Below are 17417 nucleotides of genomic sequence, written 5' to 3'. Positions count from 1 at the left end.
GTAGTCAGCCCCATTCACCTAAGTATATGTTTTCAGGATGTGGGAGGAAACCCGAGTATCCAGATGAACTGGATATCATCCAGGCAGACATGGGGAGAATGTGCACACTCCATACAGACAGTGACCTCAGTCAGGAATCAGGGTTTCTTATCAATGATATAATGAAAAGACATTGGACCGGCTGGGCGGTGTGGCTTACACCTGTAATCCTAGCACTTTGGGAGGTTGAGGCGGGTGGATCACGAGGTCAGAAGTTCAAGACCAGCCTGGCCAAGATGGCGAAACCCCGTCTCTATTAAAAATACAAAAATTGGCCAGGCACGGTGGCTCACGCCTGTAATCCCAGCACTTTGGGAGGCTGAGGCAGGTGGATCATAAGGTCAGAATTTCAAGACCAGCCTGGCCAGGATGGTGAAACCCCATCTCTACTAAAAATATAAAAATTAGCCAGGTGTGGTGGCGGGTGCCTGTAATCCCAGCTACTCGGGAGGCTGAGGCAGAGAATTGCTTGAACCCAGGAGGCAGAGGTTGCAGTGAGCCGAGATCACACCACTGCACACCAGCCTGGAAGACAGAGTGAGACTCTGTCTCAAAAAAAAAAAAAAAAAAATATATATATATATATATATATATATACACACACACACACACATACATACACACACACAAAAATTAGCTGGGCATGGTGGCACATGCCTGTAATCCCAGCTGCTTGGGAGGCTGAGGCAGGAGAATTGCTTGAACCAGGGAGGCGGAGGTTGCAGTGAACTGAGATCGCACCAGTGCACTCCAGCCTGGGCAACAGAGTGAGACTCTGTCTCAAAAAAAAAAAAAGATATCGTACCAAGTGATGTTACTGAAGGACCTGCTGTATTGCTTAGGAATGAGCCCCTAGATATTTTTTGTAGAGAAAAGAAAACCAAGGTTCTGAATAGTATGACCTATACAGTTTGCTACTTTTATGTAAAAAAAAAAGGGAGGGAAGGATAAGCCTGGTACAGTGGCTTATGCCTATAATCCCAGCACTTTGGGAGGTGGGTGGATTGCCTGAGGTCAGGAGTTCAAGACCAGCCTGGCTAACATGGTGAAACCCCATCTCTACTAAAAATATAAAAAAATTAGCCAGGCATGGTGGCGCACGCCTGTAGTCCCAGCTAGCCAGGAGGCTGAGGTAGGAGAATCGCTTGAACCCGGGAGGTGGAGGTTGCAGTGAGCTGAGATCACACGGCTGAACTCTATCTAGCCTGGGTGATGGAGCAAGACTCAGTTTCTGGGGGAAAAAAGGGGGGGGAAGGATGAAAATAGATATTTGCATCAGGAAACAAGGGTCATACACAAAACTAGTAAGGCTGATTCCCTGATTTTGTGGGAGTATCTAGTAGTAAATATTTTATTTGATTTGTATTTAAAAGTGGGCTGCTTTTTCTCCCATTTGGCTCCTTTGTCCTTCCTTGTAAGGTGACCTGTTACACTGATTCTGTCCATGCCTCCCCATGACACTAATGACAACAGCCAACACTTAGTGTCCATACCATGCCAGGCACTGTCATAGATGTTCTGCCTGCCCTGGCTCATTTTAGGAAAGGAATGGGGGACAAGGGCGGAGAGAGACTTACATCTGTTGTGCATTTTACATTTGAGCTGTATATTACCTGTCAAAAATAATCTTCTGATTAGTTCCTGCCCCACCTGGTGGTTGTGGGAACTAGACGAGCGTCCGTGCGAAGGGCATGGTCTTCTCCAGGGTCACTTCTGAATCAGGCTGGAGCCTGGCATGCCCCATCAGGCAGGGTAGGGAAGGGCCCTCTTGGATTCCAGTGCAAGGCGTCCTCAGTGTGTGCAGTGCCCATCTAGGTGGTATTTCCCAGCATGTGAGCTGAGTAAGATGAGCCCGCAGCCATTCCCCCTTTGCAGGCTCTCCACCAGCATCTCCTCTTACCATCTCTTTGCCTCCTGACTAAGGAAACAAGGCCATTTCTGCCCACGTTTAAGCTTTGAGGTTGGCCCAGTGCACTCCGGGTGGCTGCCGACATCCTGGGCATTCACGGTTCCGTTACCTCCCCTTCCACGTCCTCCAGCATTGGTCTTCCTCCTGTTGGCTTTTTGGCCCCCTACCCCATCCCACCAGGGCTCTCAGCATCAACTTTTGCTGGCATGCTTAGGCTGAGGGTGATGTCCCTCTGTTGTTCCTGAACCTCTTTGTGTTGGAATGGTCCTGTTTGCAGATTCAGCTCCCAAATCATCATCCTTCCCTGAGTGCTCGGCCTGTGCTCCCTCGCCTGCCTGCCTGCTGATTGGCTCTCGCTCTCATGTGCACACATGCTGTGTTACACTTACCCTACCACTGTTACCCACCAGCTTTCCACAGCTTCCCTCCATCACCAGGTGCAGCATAACCCAGGCCAGCCTGAGGAGAGTTGCTGATCTCTTTCTCTTTGGTCACTGGCCATCCTTGGAACAAGTAGCTCTCACCTGTTCCATAGCCTGGATGTGGTTTCTGTGCTTTGAGAGGGTCCCAGCCTGGGCAACATGGTGAAACCCTGTCTCTACTAAAAATAGAAAAATTAGCCAGGCGTGGTGGCATGTGCCTGTAGTCCCAGCTACTCAGGAGGCTGAGGTGGGAGGATCACCTGAGCCCAGGGAGGTCGAGGCTGCAGTGAGCTGAGATCATGCCACTGCACTCCAGCCTGGGTGACAGAGTAAGACCCTGTCTCAGAAAAAAGAAAAAAAGAAAAGAAAAGAGAGGGTCCTCCCTCCTCTGCCAGGCAGAGCCAAGCATCTTGGAGGGCATTCTTCCAGTGCCCAGCTGAGGCCTGGGCATGCCCTGACTTGCTGTTCTCTAGGATAGAACAGTCAGAGCCAGGCCTGAGTTGCTTGCTGAGGGGACCGTTACGACAACAGAACCACTATGGGCCTGTGCACAGGAAGGGTCCCACCAGGCCTCTTACCCAGTGGGGTTGGGCTAAAAGGGCAAAAAGGTGACTTAGGCAGGACCCCAGCCTTGATTGGACTTTGGACCTGTGTTGACCCTCCTGGGTTTCTGCTGGTGGGGATGGCACCATCCACCATGAAAGCAGAGGGGAAATGGTGTGCTTCTGCGTCCCCTTTGGAAAGGTCTGGGGCCAGGGAAAAGCCGGAACTCGGTGCTCCTCTGAGGAAGTAGTCACCATTTGTTTCCTTTTTTCTTTGACCAAAAATATGTTTGCCTTAATTGTTAAAGAGCAAGACTTCCTGAACACAGATGTAGAAGATTTATATTTTTCTCTCCCTTCCCCTGTTTTGTAGGAAGCTGAAGTCTTCAGCAGAACCCTGACCTAGGTAGGGAGTCTCAATGGCCCTGGGTGAAGAAAAGGCAGAAGCGGAAGCATCTGAAGACACAAAGGCCCAGTCCTATGGGAGAGGGAGCTGCAGGGAGCGGGAGCTGGACATCCCAGGGCCCATGAGTGGGGAGCAGCCCCCACGCCTGGAAGCTGAGGGAGGGCTCATCTCCCCTGTATGGGGGGCAGAAGGGATACCTGCCCCTACTTGCTGGATTGGGACTGACCCTGGCGGCCCCTCTAGAGCCCACCAGCCACAGGCCAGTGATGCCAACAGAGAGCCCGTAGCTGAGAGGTCTGAGCCTGCACTCAGTGGCCTGCCTCCTGCCACCATGGGGTCTGGAGACCTTCTGCTCTCCGGGGAAAGCCAGGTAGGTACTAAGGCAAGACTGTAGATGGACCCATTGCTGTCGTTTGGGAATTTGTTCAGGATTTCCTCACCATCTTGCATCCTTTCCTCGCTACTGTGCAGGGTGAGGAATTGGAGGGGCCTGAGTATGATGATTTCTGTTTTGCAGGTTCAGCTAGAGAGCTGGGCCTCAGGACCGGCCGGGGGGACTGTCCACGGTTATCTCCTGTTCCTCAAGAGTGACTGGTGACTTTTTAAGGACCAGGGATTATAGGCCAAGAGGCTGCTGCCCAGAGGTCTAGGCCAGGGGAATTCTGGCAAGGAGAGCCCTGTCGTGTTTCTGACTTGGTGATTAAAGGCTTTAGGGGTACCCTGAAGAGACTTGGGAAAGGAGTGTCCAGGGCTTTGGGCTCCTGGGGGCTCTGAACCTAAATCCTCTTCAGACCCAAGGGACATGTCAGAACCTTGGAGCCCTGTAGTAGGCAGCACTGTCCCTGGTTAAGGAGAATTCCTTGGGCTTCTCTGACTGCCAGGCAGCTTCTCCTAGTGGGAGTCACATGGGGCAGGGAATCCTACCAGGTTCTGTGACTGCAGGCAAATCACCAGATCTTTCAGGCCCTCAGTATCATTGGGAGGTGACCGGAATGATCTGTTCTGCCCAGCTCTTACATTCTTTTCTGTTCTGCTTGCCAAGGCCTTTCCTGGGAATGGCTTTGATCTTCTCGGTGTCATTGTAGCCTTGGCTGCTGCAGGGTCCCCTTGTGGGGCTGCATCCTGTGAGGAGGCTCTGAGCGGGACTGGGAGAGAACAGAGGCTGGGCCCCACCTGCCTGGGAGCAAGGGGCAGTGGGAGGCTCTGGCACCTGTGAGTCAGAGATTCGGTGAGGCAGGAAGCGAATCATAAACAGACACAGAAATGGCCTTTCACGGGGATGAGTCCGGTGCTTATTATTAGAATTCCTGTTGTTCGTTAAGCTCTTCCCATGTGCTTTGCACACATGGGTGTATTTAATCCTTACCTTCTGAGGAGCTGGTGCTATGAGGGGAGGAAAGTGAGGCTCGAAGTCATACATCTGGAAGGTGGCAGAGTTAGGGGCTGGCCTCAGGTTTGTCTGGCTCCAAAACCCATGTCCTTCAACACTGTGCTGTCCTGCTTCCCTCGGGGGTGAGTTCTTCATTAAGCAGATAAAAAATTCAGTGAAGAAGCTGAGATGAACCAGTCATTCTGCTAGTGTTCAGTTACCACTGGCGTGTGAACTGAGCAGGATGGGGTCTGGGGCGACCTCCTGGGTTTGGACATGTCCTGTTAGCGACAGAGTGATTGAGGGTTTCGTCTGCCAGGAGACGCTTCTCAGAGGTAAGGGACTGTATTCCAGCTTCATCATGACAGAGCTGTCTGAGTTCTGCTTGCTCACACCCTGGATACCTGTGGAGGAAGGAAGAACCTTGGAGAGGACTGGAGATGGGAGTCATCTTGCTTCCCAGACAGGCAGGGTCTCAGTGCTGCTGCTGGCAGTGCATATTGCCTGGTTCTTGCCTCAGGCAGCAGACTTTGCATTTTAAGGTCTTTCCTAAATACTGTCTAGACCCACAAGGAAACTCCTGGGTTGTCATCTAAGAAAGAAATTGGGTTTGATTTTTACCCAAGTGCTTTTTGTCCCTTTGATCATTGCAGGTGGAGAAGACCAAGCTTTCTTCCTCCGAGGAGTTCCCTCAGACTCTGAGCCTTCCCAGAACAACAACTATTTGCTCAGGACATGATGCTGATACCGAAGATGATCCATCCCTAGCGGATTTGCCCCAGGCACTGGACCTCAGCCAGCAGCCTCACAGCTCAGGTCTCTCTTGCCTGTCACAGTGGAAGTCCGTGCTAAGCCCAGGTTCCGCAGCTCAGCCTTCCAGCTGCAGCATCTCTGCTTCCTCCACAGGCAGCAGTCTCCAGGGTCACCAGGAGAGGGCGGAGCCTCGTGGTGGTTCTCTGGCCAAGGTCTCCTCCTCCCTGGAGCCGGTCGTCCCCCAGGAACCCTCCTCTGTGGTGGGGCTAGGACCTCAGCCCCAGTGGTCACCACAGCCTGTGTTCTCTGGGGGTGATGCTTCTGGGCTAGGCAGGAGACGCCTCTCCTTCCAGGCTGAGTACTGGGCCTGTGTGCTGCCAGATTCCCTGCCTCCATCACCCGACCGCCACTCCCCTCTCTGGAACCCAAATAAAGAGTATGAAGATCTGCTTGACTATACTTACCCACTGAGGCCCGGGCCTCAGCTCCCAAAGCACCTTGATAGCCGTGTGCCAGCTGACCCTGTCCTGCAGGACTCCGGGGTAGACCTGGATAGCTTCTCTGTCTCTCCAGCAAGCACCCTCAAATCACCTACTAATGTCTCCCCCAACTGCCCACCAGCAGAGGCCACTGCCCTGCCATTTTCTGGGCCCAGAGAGCCAAGCCTTAAGCAGTGGCCCTCCAGAGTACCCCAGAAACAGGGTGGCATGGGCTTGGCATCTTGGAGCCAACTTGCATCTACCCCCAGAGCCCCAGGCAGTAGGGATGCTCGTTGGGAGCGCAGAGAGCCAGCCCTGAGGGGTGCGAAGGACCGGCTGACTATAGGCAAGCACCTTGATATGGGCTCTCCCCAGCTAAGGACACGGGACAGAGGGTGGCCCTCGCCCAGGCCAGAGAGGGAGAAGAGGACCAGCCAGAGTGCCCGGCACCCTACCTGCACAGAGTCTAGGTGGAAATCAGAAGAGGAAGTGGAAAGTGATGACGAGTATCTTGCCCTCCCCGCTCGGCTGACACAGGTTTCTAGCCTGGTTTCGTATCTAGGATCCATTTCTACCTTGGTTACCCTGCCCACTGGGGATATCAAAGGGCAGAGCCCCTTGGAAGTGTCAGACAGTGATGGGCCAGCTTCCCTCCCTTCAAGCTCCAGCCAAAGCCAGCTTCCCCCTGGAGCTGCCCTCCAAGGATCTGGGGATCCTGAGGGCCAGAATCCCTGTTTCCTGCGCTCCTTCGTCCGTGCCCACGACTCCGCAGGGGAAGGCAGTCTGGGGAGCAGCCAGGCCCTCGGGGTCTCCTCTGGACTGCTGAAAACACGCCCCTCCTTGCCAGCTAGGTTGGACCAGTGGCCATTCTCAGACCCAGATGCTGAAGGGCAGCTTCCCAGGAAAGGAGGAGAACAGGGAAAAGAATCACTGGTGCAATGTGTGAAGGTAATGACACTCAGCGTTAGGAAGCTTTGTGTACAGGTGTCTTGTCTCTTCCCCCAATCCACTAACATCATAATAAAACATGTTCATGTTGACCAGGCACTTTTTATGTGCCAGGCATTGTGCTGTACCTTATCTTTTTCAGTCCTCACAACTTTTACCAGGTAAGCACTGTTCTCATTTTACTTTTTGGAGGAAAGAGCAGAGAGAGGTTAGGTAACATGCCCACTTATAATTAGCAAGGGCTTGAGCCAAGAATCAGACCCAGGTAGACTATTTGCAGAGGCTGAGCTCTTAGCCACTACCCTTGGCTGCTTCCTAACTCAGAGGTATTCTGAACAAAAAAGGTTTTGTGCACAGATGCCTTTAGGAAACACTGGGCTAAACAAAGGTAAGTGGCTTTCTTGACTGCAGGACTTCTCAGAGCTTCATTTGCCACAGTGGTTTAAGTGCAAAGTTAGGGGCATTGGATGTACTGTTGCCTAGACTTTGTGGCCACCGGACCATCTTGTGAACCAAATGACTTAATATCTGGAGGTATAAAGAACACTGCGTGGAATAAGGTTATCGGTGTCAGGCATCTGAATTTGAAACATGGCACTGCTGTCTTTGGAATGTTGGCTCAGCCTCTTGAGTTTGCTCATTTGTAAAATGTGGAGCCCTGCCTTCTTAGGATGTTGTGTGCATTAAATAATTCATGTTGAGGGCTTCGGTGCATTCCCAGACATGTTGAAGGTTCAGGAATGTGCCTGTCCAGGAACGTGTCCTAGCACTTGCGGGGGGCTTTCACCTTCCCAGGAGGTGACGTGGTTATTTTGTCTTGTGAGGTAGGTAGGACACGTTATCATGGACCCCTCTTTACTGATAAAAGATTGAGATGCCATGAGGTAAAGTTGTTCTTGGCTATAGCTTCAGGTTAGTCATGATTTTAGTCATTTATTTTACATTCACTTTTCCAGAGAAACATGGACGTATCTGGCTCCAAGATGCTGATTCTAGTTAGTAATGGTGCTGATCCAAGAATTGGTTTCCATGGCAGGCACGCCTCTTCTGGGCTGCTCCATTCCTACCTGCAAGGCTGGGTTTTCTCAGCCTGTCATTTTTGATGTCACACCAGCCTGTGGTTTTCATTGCTTTGGCAGAGGGAGGTATAGAGTCATGGAGTCGGGACAGGTGAGCAAGGAGAGAGGAGACTGAAGGTGCACAGTCTGTCTCCAAGTCCTCCTGATATTTTTAGCCTTTTGATAACATAAATAGCTGTTCGATCAGTAACACCATGTGTCCTTTTATTTGTCTCTGCAGACATTTTGCTGTCAGCTGGAAGAGCTGATCTGCTGGCTGTATAATGTTGCAGATGTTACTGACCACGGGACTGCAGCCAGGTCCAATCTTACAAGTCTCAAGTCTTCTCTGCAGCTTTACCGGGTAATATGCGGTCCTGGCTCTGGCTTGTTCCCTCACAAGAGTGTGGCTAAATTACTCGATTACAAAGTAAAATCTCAAATAACCAATGTCTGGTATGTTATAGCTCAGTTGACTATTATACTTGAAATCTAATTAGAGCTTCACATTCTTAAAGCGGAACGCTTTGTAAAATGCATGAATTATTTCCCAGGCCAAATGGAGCTTGAAGATACAATATATTTATCTCAAATCAAAAATACTTTAGGTTTTGGGCTGGCAGGTGCAGTGGGACAAGTCTTTTATCCCAGCTACTCTGGAAGCTGAGGCAGGAAGATTGCTTGAGCCCAGGAGTTCGAGTACAGCCTGAGCAACATAGCAAGACCCCCCCTCTCAAAAAAAAGTTTTTTCTTAATTAAAAACAAAAATACTTTAGGGTGATGTGCAATATAATTTTCCAAATGTCTCAGGGATTATAAAGACAGACTTGCACTATTATGACGCCTCTAGTTATGTATGGCTATTGAAGTAAAATTAAAGACTCAGATTTTTTTATTTGCACTAGCCACATTCTGCATGTTCAACCATCACATTTGTCTAGTGGCTACCACGTAGAACAGTGCAGATGTAGAACACTTCCATCACCACATAAAGTCCTATTGGACTGCACCACTATTTAAAGATCTGAGCTGAAATTGTACTGACTCCAGAATCTACAATAGGGCATTTTGATGGTATTTAAATAGAAATCTAGGCCAGGCACCTTGGCTCACACTATTAATCCCAGCACTTTGGGATGCTGAGGCTGGAGGATCGCTTGAGCCTGGGAGTTCCAGACCAGCCTGGGCAATATAGTGAGACCTCGTCTCTACAGAAAAAAAAAAAAAAAACATAAAAAATTAGCTGAGTGTGGTGGCATGCACTAGCAGGAGGATCACTGGAACCCGGCAGGCAGAGGCTACAGTGAGCCAAAATCACACCACTGCACTCCAGCCTGGGCCACAGACTTGAGACCGTCTCAAAAAACAAACAAAAACTCTGACGTCAGTTTGTGTGCGTGTGTATGTATTTGGGTTTGGTTTTAGTTTTCTTGTTTCTTTTTCATTAAGATTTTGTTATTTGGAAATACTAATGTGGATTTTTGTTAACTTGGTCCTAGATTTAGGATGACTGCGTCCCAGTTTGTGCCTGTTGTTCTGGCATAATAATAGGTCCCCTTTCAGTCTCAGAAGTGTCCTGAATTGGAGGATAAATTATATAGTTGTCATCCCTAAGTCTAACGTTAACCTTGGCTGAACTCCTGCCTTCTAGCATATCTGGTTGGCTGCACCTTTCTAATCTCTTCATGAAGAAGCAGAGGGATATCCATGGTCTGAGCCTGAGGCTAGTCTGGAAGGAGTTTTCTAAAACAATTCTTTGAATTCCTACAACCTTATAACCTGACCATATCTTCAGCAGCAGAGGACACAATTTACATGTGCTTGGGCCAGGGCTGAGCTGACTGAGGGCCTTCCTGGGACCATACTCCAGCTAGAGGAAGGGAGGGGCTTTGTTTTCCAACTTGGGGCCAACTAAAGTGTAGGGAGGAGCCTTGCTTGACCTGGGCAGGCTGGGCCAGCTGCTCCACCCTAGTGGGAATGCTGTTTCCTGCAGTGTGGAGAGAGGTTGCTTTGAGTTCCTCACTTTGAGGAACTCCACAATGAGTTCCTCTCCACACTGCAGGAAACAGCATTCCCACTAGGGTGGAGTGAGCTTGAGGAAGGAGAGAAAGGCTGACTCCAAGGGTCCTGTATGCAGACTCCACGTGCATGCACGCAGCTGTGCAGGGCCCAGGACCAGTACCACTACAGAGAGAGGAAACTGCCCTGGTAGACCTGGCTTAGTGGCCTTTCCTGGCTTGTCAGAGCAGGTGCAAACAGAATAATTCCATCCCTCCGTCTTACCCCTCCTGCCAGCCTTCTGTACGTCAGCTTCTAGGCTAGACGGAAACAACCAGCTTGCTTTGTAGGTAGAGCTGAGATTTGAGCTGGGAGTCACTCGTGCAGGTCAGTGAGGCATAGGCCTCTTGTGTCACCCATACAGCTGTCACAAAGTGGGACTGTACTGCTAGCCCCTTGCCCGCACAGAATTGTGCATGGCTCATGCGTATGTGTGTGCTATCTTGACTCCTGCTTGGATTAAGACCTAGTATAAGCGAGCGTGTGTGTGTTCACATATTTTAACTGTGATTCATTTTCTTATATACTTGTATTTTGTCTTAACACGGGGTTGCAGCAGCACATAAACCACACTACAGTACTAGAGAATAAAATAATAAGTATAGGTATCAGGGTAAAGGAAAACTGAAGACAGGAAAATAGTAAATCCAAGGGTAAAACTATCACTTCAAAATGGTAAAACACCAAGTTCTGGCTGGGCACGGTGGCTCATACCTGTAATCCCAGTACTTTGGGAGGCTGAGGCAGGTGGATCGCTTGAGTTCAGGGGTTTGAGACCAGCCTGGGCAAAATAGTGAGACCCTGTCTCTATTTCTGTTAAAAATTTAAAAATTTATAAAAATCAGTCACCAAGTTCTACACCCTGTACTAAAGGTGGTCATGGATTTGACTTTACCTTTTTTTTTTTTTTTTTTTTTTTTTTGAGACAGAGTCTCTCTCTTACTGCCCAGGCTGGAGTGCAATGGTGTGATCTCGGCTCACTGCAACCCCTGCCTCCCAGGTTCAAGCGATTCTCCTGCCTCACCCTCCCGAGTAGCTGGGATTACAGGCATGCGCCACCACACCCGGCTAATTTTTTTGTATTTTTAGTAGAGACGGGGTTTCTCCATGTTGGTCAGGCTGGTCTCAAACTCCTGACCTCCGGTGATCCGCCCACCTTGGCCTCCCAGAGTGCTGGGATTACAGGTGTGAGCCACCGTGCCTGGCTGACTTTACACTTCTTAACTGCTAAACGAACATCAAGAACACCAGCTCGGTAGCCAAGAGGGGAAAGCAAATGAGTTGCTTGGGAAACTCACAGCTTCCCAGATGTTGAGGTAGTTACCCTTGTGGTCTGCACAGAGCAAAGACATGGAGGGAGGAGCAGAGGTAGAGACAGTGGCTCCCTGCGGTCAGTTTAATGGCAGATCTCCTGTGGTCCATTAGAATGGAATAAATTCTGAGACTCCCATAGCCCTGAATTAAAAGAGAACCCCATGAGGTGAGGGCGGTAGGAGGAGACCCTAACTCCAAGCTGTTTGTGAGCCAGCCTCTGTCAGGGAAGATGCTTCTGATGTCAAACTAAACAGGAAAAACTACTGACTCTATTTACCTTGGGTTCAAAGAAGCTGAAGTTAAACTGTTGCACTGTTTACTTGGGGAATTCTGCAGACCTGATGGGGTGAATCTTACACATTAGAGGGGAATAAGGCTACCCTGCATGCTGTGCTTTTCAAATAACGTTTACAAAACAATAGTAACGAAGCTTCTTCCTTTTCTTTTTCTGATACGCCTTAAGCAATTTAAGAAAGATATAGATGAACATCAGTCTCTGACGGAGAGTGTCTTACAGAAGGGGGAGATTCTTCTTCAGTGCCTGTTGGAGAACACCCCAGGTGAGATGCTTAAGGTTTTGGATTTAGCCAGAGCTTAATCCCTGTCAGCAGCAGGCCCAGGGACCGCACTATCCCTGGTAAGGAGCTGGTACCACAAGAGCCCCTGCCCACACCCACTGCCCGAGATGCCCCATGCCCCATCTGCCAGCTCCACGCGTCGCTGCCCATCACTGCCCCTACACACCTGCTTAGAGGCAGTCATGGTTATAAAACCAAGCCCATTACAAATTAGGCATTGAGCCTGCAAGAATGACGCTGTCTTTTGCTTCTGCTTTTGTATTTTTCTGGTGGTAGTCTGGGTAGGAATCCTAGTATTAATCCACCATCCTTAGTTTGTGGCTAGGGTATTTAGTGGGTATCCCTTTGGTTCCCTACCTTACCTAGCCCAGGTTGAATTCCTCTCTGATTATCTGCCTTGTGTCCTGCTTTGGGGAAATATTTGTTTCAGAAAAGGATTGTATTGCTCAAAAGTATCTGAGGACAGTCAGTCTGTCCTCAGGGAACAGACTGAATAAAGAACTTAGGGGACAGGGTGGCAGTAGTGTGCAAACCAAGCTCAAGCCCCTTTTTGTTTTGTTTTGCTTTTGAGATGGAGTTTCGCTCTTGTTGCCAAGGCTGGAGTGCTGTGGTGCCATCTTGGCTCACCGCAAGTTCACCTGCCTCCCGGGTTCAAGTGATTCTTCTGCCTCAGCCTCCTGAGTAGCTGGGATTACAGGCATGCGCCACCATGCCCGGCTATTTTTTGTGTGTTTTTAGTAGAGATGGGGTTTCTCCATGTTGGTCAGGCCTGTCTTGAACTCCCGATCTCAGGTGATTCGCCTGCCTCAGCCTCCCAGAGTGCTGGGATTACAGGCGTGAGCCACTGCACCCGGCCACTTGAGCCCATTTTGTAGGATGGGTTCCCCATTTAGGAAAGTGAAAATCACAGACCTCAGGCATGTATCTAAGCATGCTGGGTGCCAAGGATTTACAGTTTTCATTGTCTTTACAGGACGAGGGCATGGGGGATGAGGATATGATAGGGAGGATGAGCTAAGAGAATGGTAGGGTAAAGCCTTGAACTGATGGCAGCCCCTAATTTCCTGCAAGACTGTAAATCAAGTGCTGACAGCCTGCCTATATTATGCCTCATTTTACATTTTTGAGTGAGATGGGATTTATACTGGAATACAACCGCCGAAGCAAAGCTGGGCAGGTCCCACGGGCTTGAGAGGCAATGAGGAGGCACTTTCCTGACCAGCATGGTGGGCAGGTGCATACCGTGAAGGGTGTACAGCAGGATTTCTCAGCCTTGGCGCTTTTGCCATATTGGCCGCATGATTTTGTGGGGAATTGTCCTATGCATTGCAGGATGTTTAGCAGCACCCCTGGCCCCAGTAAATCCCTGCTTCCCCACAGTTGTGACAACCCAAAATGTTTCTACACATTGCTAAGTGTACCCTGGGAAGAAAAATCTCTAGGGTTGAGAGGCATCAGTGGACAGGGACCACTGAATAGTTTTCAGCAGGTAAGTGATTCTCTAGTGTGAATTATATGAGCTCTTTGCAATCCCCTGCCCTTTTAAGGCCTTTGTTTTGGCTCTTCTGGCATTTTCACTAGGGTTCTTAGATTTTTTATTGGGGCAGAAATTCCATGTGCCAAGCTCCTTTGCTGCATGTAATTTACACCAGCATTTTACTGAAGCAGTTGGCACATCAGTGTTCTCCATTTAATCACAGCCCTGTGAGATGGATAGTTGTGGATTTGCCACAGGCCACAGGAGAAGTGGCAGCCTGGCAGAGCCCCTGGGCACTGGCTTTCCGCAGCTTCCCAGTGTCTGGAGGTGCAGAGGCCTGAGCGGCTCCTCTCTTCACAGAGGCCATGTGTAAAAGTAGGCCTCTAGTCCGGACACAGTGGTTCACGCCTGTAATCCCAGCACTTTGGGAGGCCAAGGTGGGCAGATCACCTGAGATCGGGAGTTCGAGACCAGACTGACCAACATGGAGAAACCCCGTCTCTACTAAAAATACAAAATTAGCCGGGCGTGGTGGGGAGCGCCTGTAATCCCAGCCACTCTGGAGGCTGAGGCAGGTGAATCGCTTGAACCCAGGAGGTGGAGGTTGCAGTGAGCTGAGATTGCGCCATTGCACTCCAGCCTGGGCAACAAGAGCGAAATTCCTTCTCAAAAAAAAAAAAAAAAAAAAAAAAGGCCTCTTAAAAGCTTCAGGTTTTTTGACCTTCATTTTAAAATCAATTTAATAATACTTTTCTGTGCTTAGTCCCACTTTGCTCTATCAAGAGGTTTTTTACTGGCTTTGGGGTTTTCTTTGGTTTTCAGATATGTATCCAGGCTCTTTCAGATTGACACACAGCCCTTCCCCATCCATCTGCTTGAAATAATCAGGAATGTGGCTGTTTCCCCCTTGAGACGTCAGTGTCTCTCTCCAGCGGGTGCAAAACTTAACTTTTCTTCCGCCAGGAGCACGCTGTCAAAAGTCCATAGAGCCAGCCTACAAACATGTTTGTTCCAGTCCTTCCCAACTTCTTTTATTTGGCCCCAACCAAACATTCTGACAGTCTAAATAAAAGTTCAAAAGCGTCCGTGCGCGGTGGCTCACGCCTGTAATCTCAACACTTTGGGAGGCCAAGCGGGCAGATCACCTGAGGGCAGGAGTTCAAGACCAGCCTGGCCAACATGGCGAAACCCCATCTCTACTAAAAGTACAAAAATTAGCTGGGCATGGTGGCGGGCGCCTGTAATCCCAGCTACTCAGGAGGCTGGGGCAGGAGAGTCGCTTGAACCCGGGAGGCAGAGGTTGCAGTGAGCCGAGATCACGCCACTGTACTCCAGCCTGGGCAACAAGAGTAAGACTCCGTCTCAAAATAAATAGGTAAATAAAAGTTCAAAAACATAAAGGTCCCTGAACCAATGTTTCTGTGACATCGCACAAGAAGACTGGGCAAAGGTCTAATGAAACCAGAGGGGTTAGCCAGCTGCGGTGGCTCATGCCTGTAATCCCAGCACTTTGGGAGGCCAAGGCGGGTGGATCACCTGAGGTCAGGAGTTCGAGACCAGCCTGGCCAACATGACGAAACCCTGTCTCTACTAAAAATACAAATATTAGCCGGGCGTGGTGGTGGGCGCTGGTAATTCCAACTACTGGGGAGGATGAGGCAGGAGAATCGCTTGAACCTGGGAGGCGGAGGTTGTAGTGAGCCGAGATTTGTGCCGCTGCACTCCAGCCTGGGTGACAGAGTGAGACTCCATCTCAAAAAAAAAAAAAGAAACTGGAGGGTAGAACCCAGCCCAGCCACCCTTACAGCCAAGCTTTACCGTGCGCCTGACTGCAATCCTCTGCCACACTTTGCCAACTCTCTTTGTGGACAGCACTTTGCCCTGATGACACCGCACTGATGTGGCTTCCCTAGGAGATCTCAATACAGCCAGCCTGTGTTCCTTCTCCTTCCACTCATCCAGTCAGCATTGTCTGCAGATAAGCAGCTTCCCCTTTCCCTTCCTCTACTGACAGATGTTACAGCTGTGGCAGGAAACTAGGGAGAGTATAAGCACAGCTGATAAAGGTGCAGGAAACTAAGACAGCCTTTGTGCTTAACAAAAATAAATTTTTGAAAAAAGAAAAAAGCCTGCTGTGTGAGATGCACTCTGACCCTAGCCCATCCCTTCCTCACATGAACAACAATTCTGACACTGCGGGAGTGAATCTTCCCTTAGACTGCTTTCGGGTCATTTTTTTGTTTTGTTTTGTTTTTGAGACAGAGTTGCACTCTTGTTGCCCAGGCTGGAGTGCGATGGCACAATCTTGGCTCACCACAACCTCTGCCTCCCGGGTTCAAGCCATTCTGCCTCAGCCTCCCGTGTAGCTGGGATTACAGGCATGCGCCACCACACCCGGCTAATTTTTTTATATTTTTAGTAGAGACGGGGTTTCTCCATGTTGGTCAGGCTGGTCTCCAACTCCTGACCTCAGGCAATCCATCCGCCTTGGCCTCCCAAAGTGTTGTTGGGATTACAGGCGTGAGCCACTGCGCCTGGCCAGGTCATTTTCTTTTTCAGTCTGTTCACTGAGGCCCACAAAACAAAGGATCTCAAGCACTCCCAAATCTATTACAGACCACCCATGTGAAATAACATTCTTCCCAGCCAATAGAAACTGATAGACCTGGTAGCAGAGGTAAGCATCTGAACCTTGGCATGTCGTTTTATTTAAGCCTTATGCCCAAGAGGATCTGGATGTGCCCTTACAGAGATACCTGTCTTACCTCTAAAGTCAGGTAATACCAGCCATCAGAAAACCATAATATCTCTGTGCCCTTCTGTGAATTACGTAATTTCAAAGTGGAGTCAGTGGGTTCTTTTCTTAGCTTTAATCAGAAGTTAACAACATAGGTTCTCCAGTGCAACAGAAGTCCCTGGAGAATCACTGTTAAAAAAGGGCAGACATTCAGAAACTACTGCCAGGTCCTACTTTGTGTAAAATACTATACCCTTGTATGTTCTTTTGAAAATGCTTACTGGACAACACTTGCATGGGTTTTATTTCTGGTTTAATTTCTTTGAACCTCATTGTTAGTTTTAGAGGATGTCCTTGGGAGGATCGCAAAGCAGTCTGGTGAGCTGGAGAGCCACGCAGATCGCCTGTATGACTCTATCTTGGCCTCTCTGGACATGCTGGCTGGCTGCACCCTTATCCCTGACAAAAAGCCCATGGTGGCAATGGAGCACCCATGTGAAGGGGTTTAACCTGGTAAGTAGAGGAACTCAAAAAGAAAATTTGCCCACCAACCCTGCTGTAACAGTTGGCCACTACTCAGAAGCTTGTTGAGCCAAGAACTATTATTTAAACAAATGAGATACTGGAAGAAGACAGCCAATGGTACTAAAAAAGGAGTTGCTGGTCTTCCTATGATGATGAAGGCTCACTGTGGTGCTTTCCATTACTGTTCACCCCTGCTGCCTGCTGAGGATGAGGGTGCCTCTGCTGCCATTTCTATGGCACTTTCTTCACCACCAACCCTGCCATCCCAAGACAAGAGCAGCACAACTTATCTGTACACCTACTTTATTTCTGCATAGGTACACTTTTCCAGTATGGGGCCATGACCTGGCCACCCCTGTTCTGCAGGATCTTCTCCCCAGCTCATTTGGTACTCCATCTCCAAGCATCTCTGACAGCACCAAGTGCTTAGAGAAACCCAGAGTTACTGATAACTTTGCACCACCACCCCTGCCCTGCACAAAGGGTCTCCACATATCTCCCACACCACTCCCTTCCAAAAAGGCTAGGGGGATGGAGGGGTTAAAGACACCTTGGAGACTTAACAGGTAGTACAACTTTCTTTTGCTCCCTTGAGAAAGTCAAACAGAATGACAGAAAAGGAGCTAGGAGAGCAAGGGTGGGTGTGTCCACCACAGAGTTGCTACTGCCAATGCTTTTCATAATTCTGCAATTGGACTGTCGTACGTCGCTCCTACAACAAAATGTTTGTAGTGCTTAACTCGTAGATTTTCTAGGTGAGCACTATAGGTATGCTAAGAGCAGGGAGTCCCTGTGTTTTTATC

At 49.4% G+C, this 17417-nt stretch overlaps 1 protein-coding gene across 10 annotated transcripts in view; it reads left to right on the top strand.

Moving 5' to 3' along the window:
- CEP68 (centrosomal protein 68) overlaps window positions 1-17417 on the top strand; it is a 30655-nt gene that overhangs the window by 9763 nt on the left and 3475 nt on the right. For 2 of the 10 annotated variants that reach the window (XR_010149421.1, XR_010149420.1), the window contains exons 2-7: window positions 3286-3688; window positions 5341-6867; window positions 7824-8037; window positions 8167-8289; window positions 11761-11857; window positions 16429-16602. Coding sequence is in view for 4 of the 10 variants with exons in the window: in XM_016948637.4 (XP_016804126.2) it covers window positions 3332-3688; window positions 5341-6867; window positions 8167-8289; window positions 11761-11857; window positions 16429-16598 (2274 nt within the window). In the remaining 6 variants the exon portion in view is untranslated. Of the gene's footprint in view, window positions 1-3285; window positions 3689-5340; window positions 6868-7823; window positions 8038-8166; window positions 8382-11760; window positions 11858-14174; window positions 14438-16428; window positions 16603-17417 lie in introns of those variants that run through there. The other 8 variants (XR_010149423.1, XR_010149422.1, XM_016948637.4 and 5 more) reach the window with 5 other exon arrangements.

Source organism: Pan troglodytes, chromosome 12, assembly GCF_028858775.2.
Source record: "Pan troglodytes isolate AG18354 chromosome 12, NHGRI_mPanTro3-v2.0_pri, whole genome shotgun sequence".
In the NCBI taxonomy this organism is placed as follows: Eukaryota; Metazoa; Chordata; class Mammalia; order Primates; family Hominidae; genus Pan; species Pan troglodytes.
The sequence above is the reverse complement of the archived record's forward strand: the minus strand, read 5'-3'. Positions and strand labels throughout refer to the sequence as shown.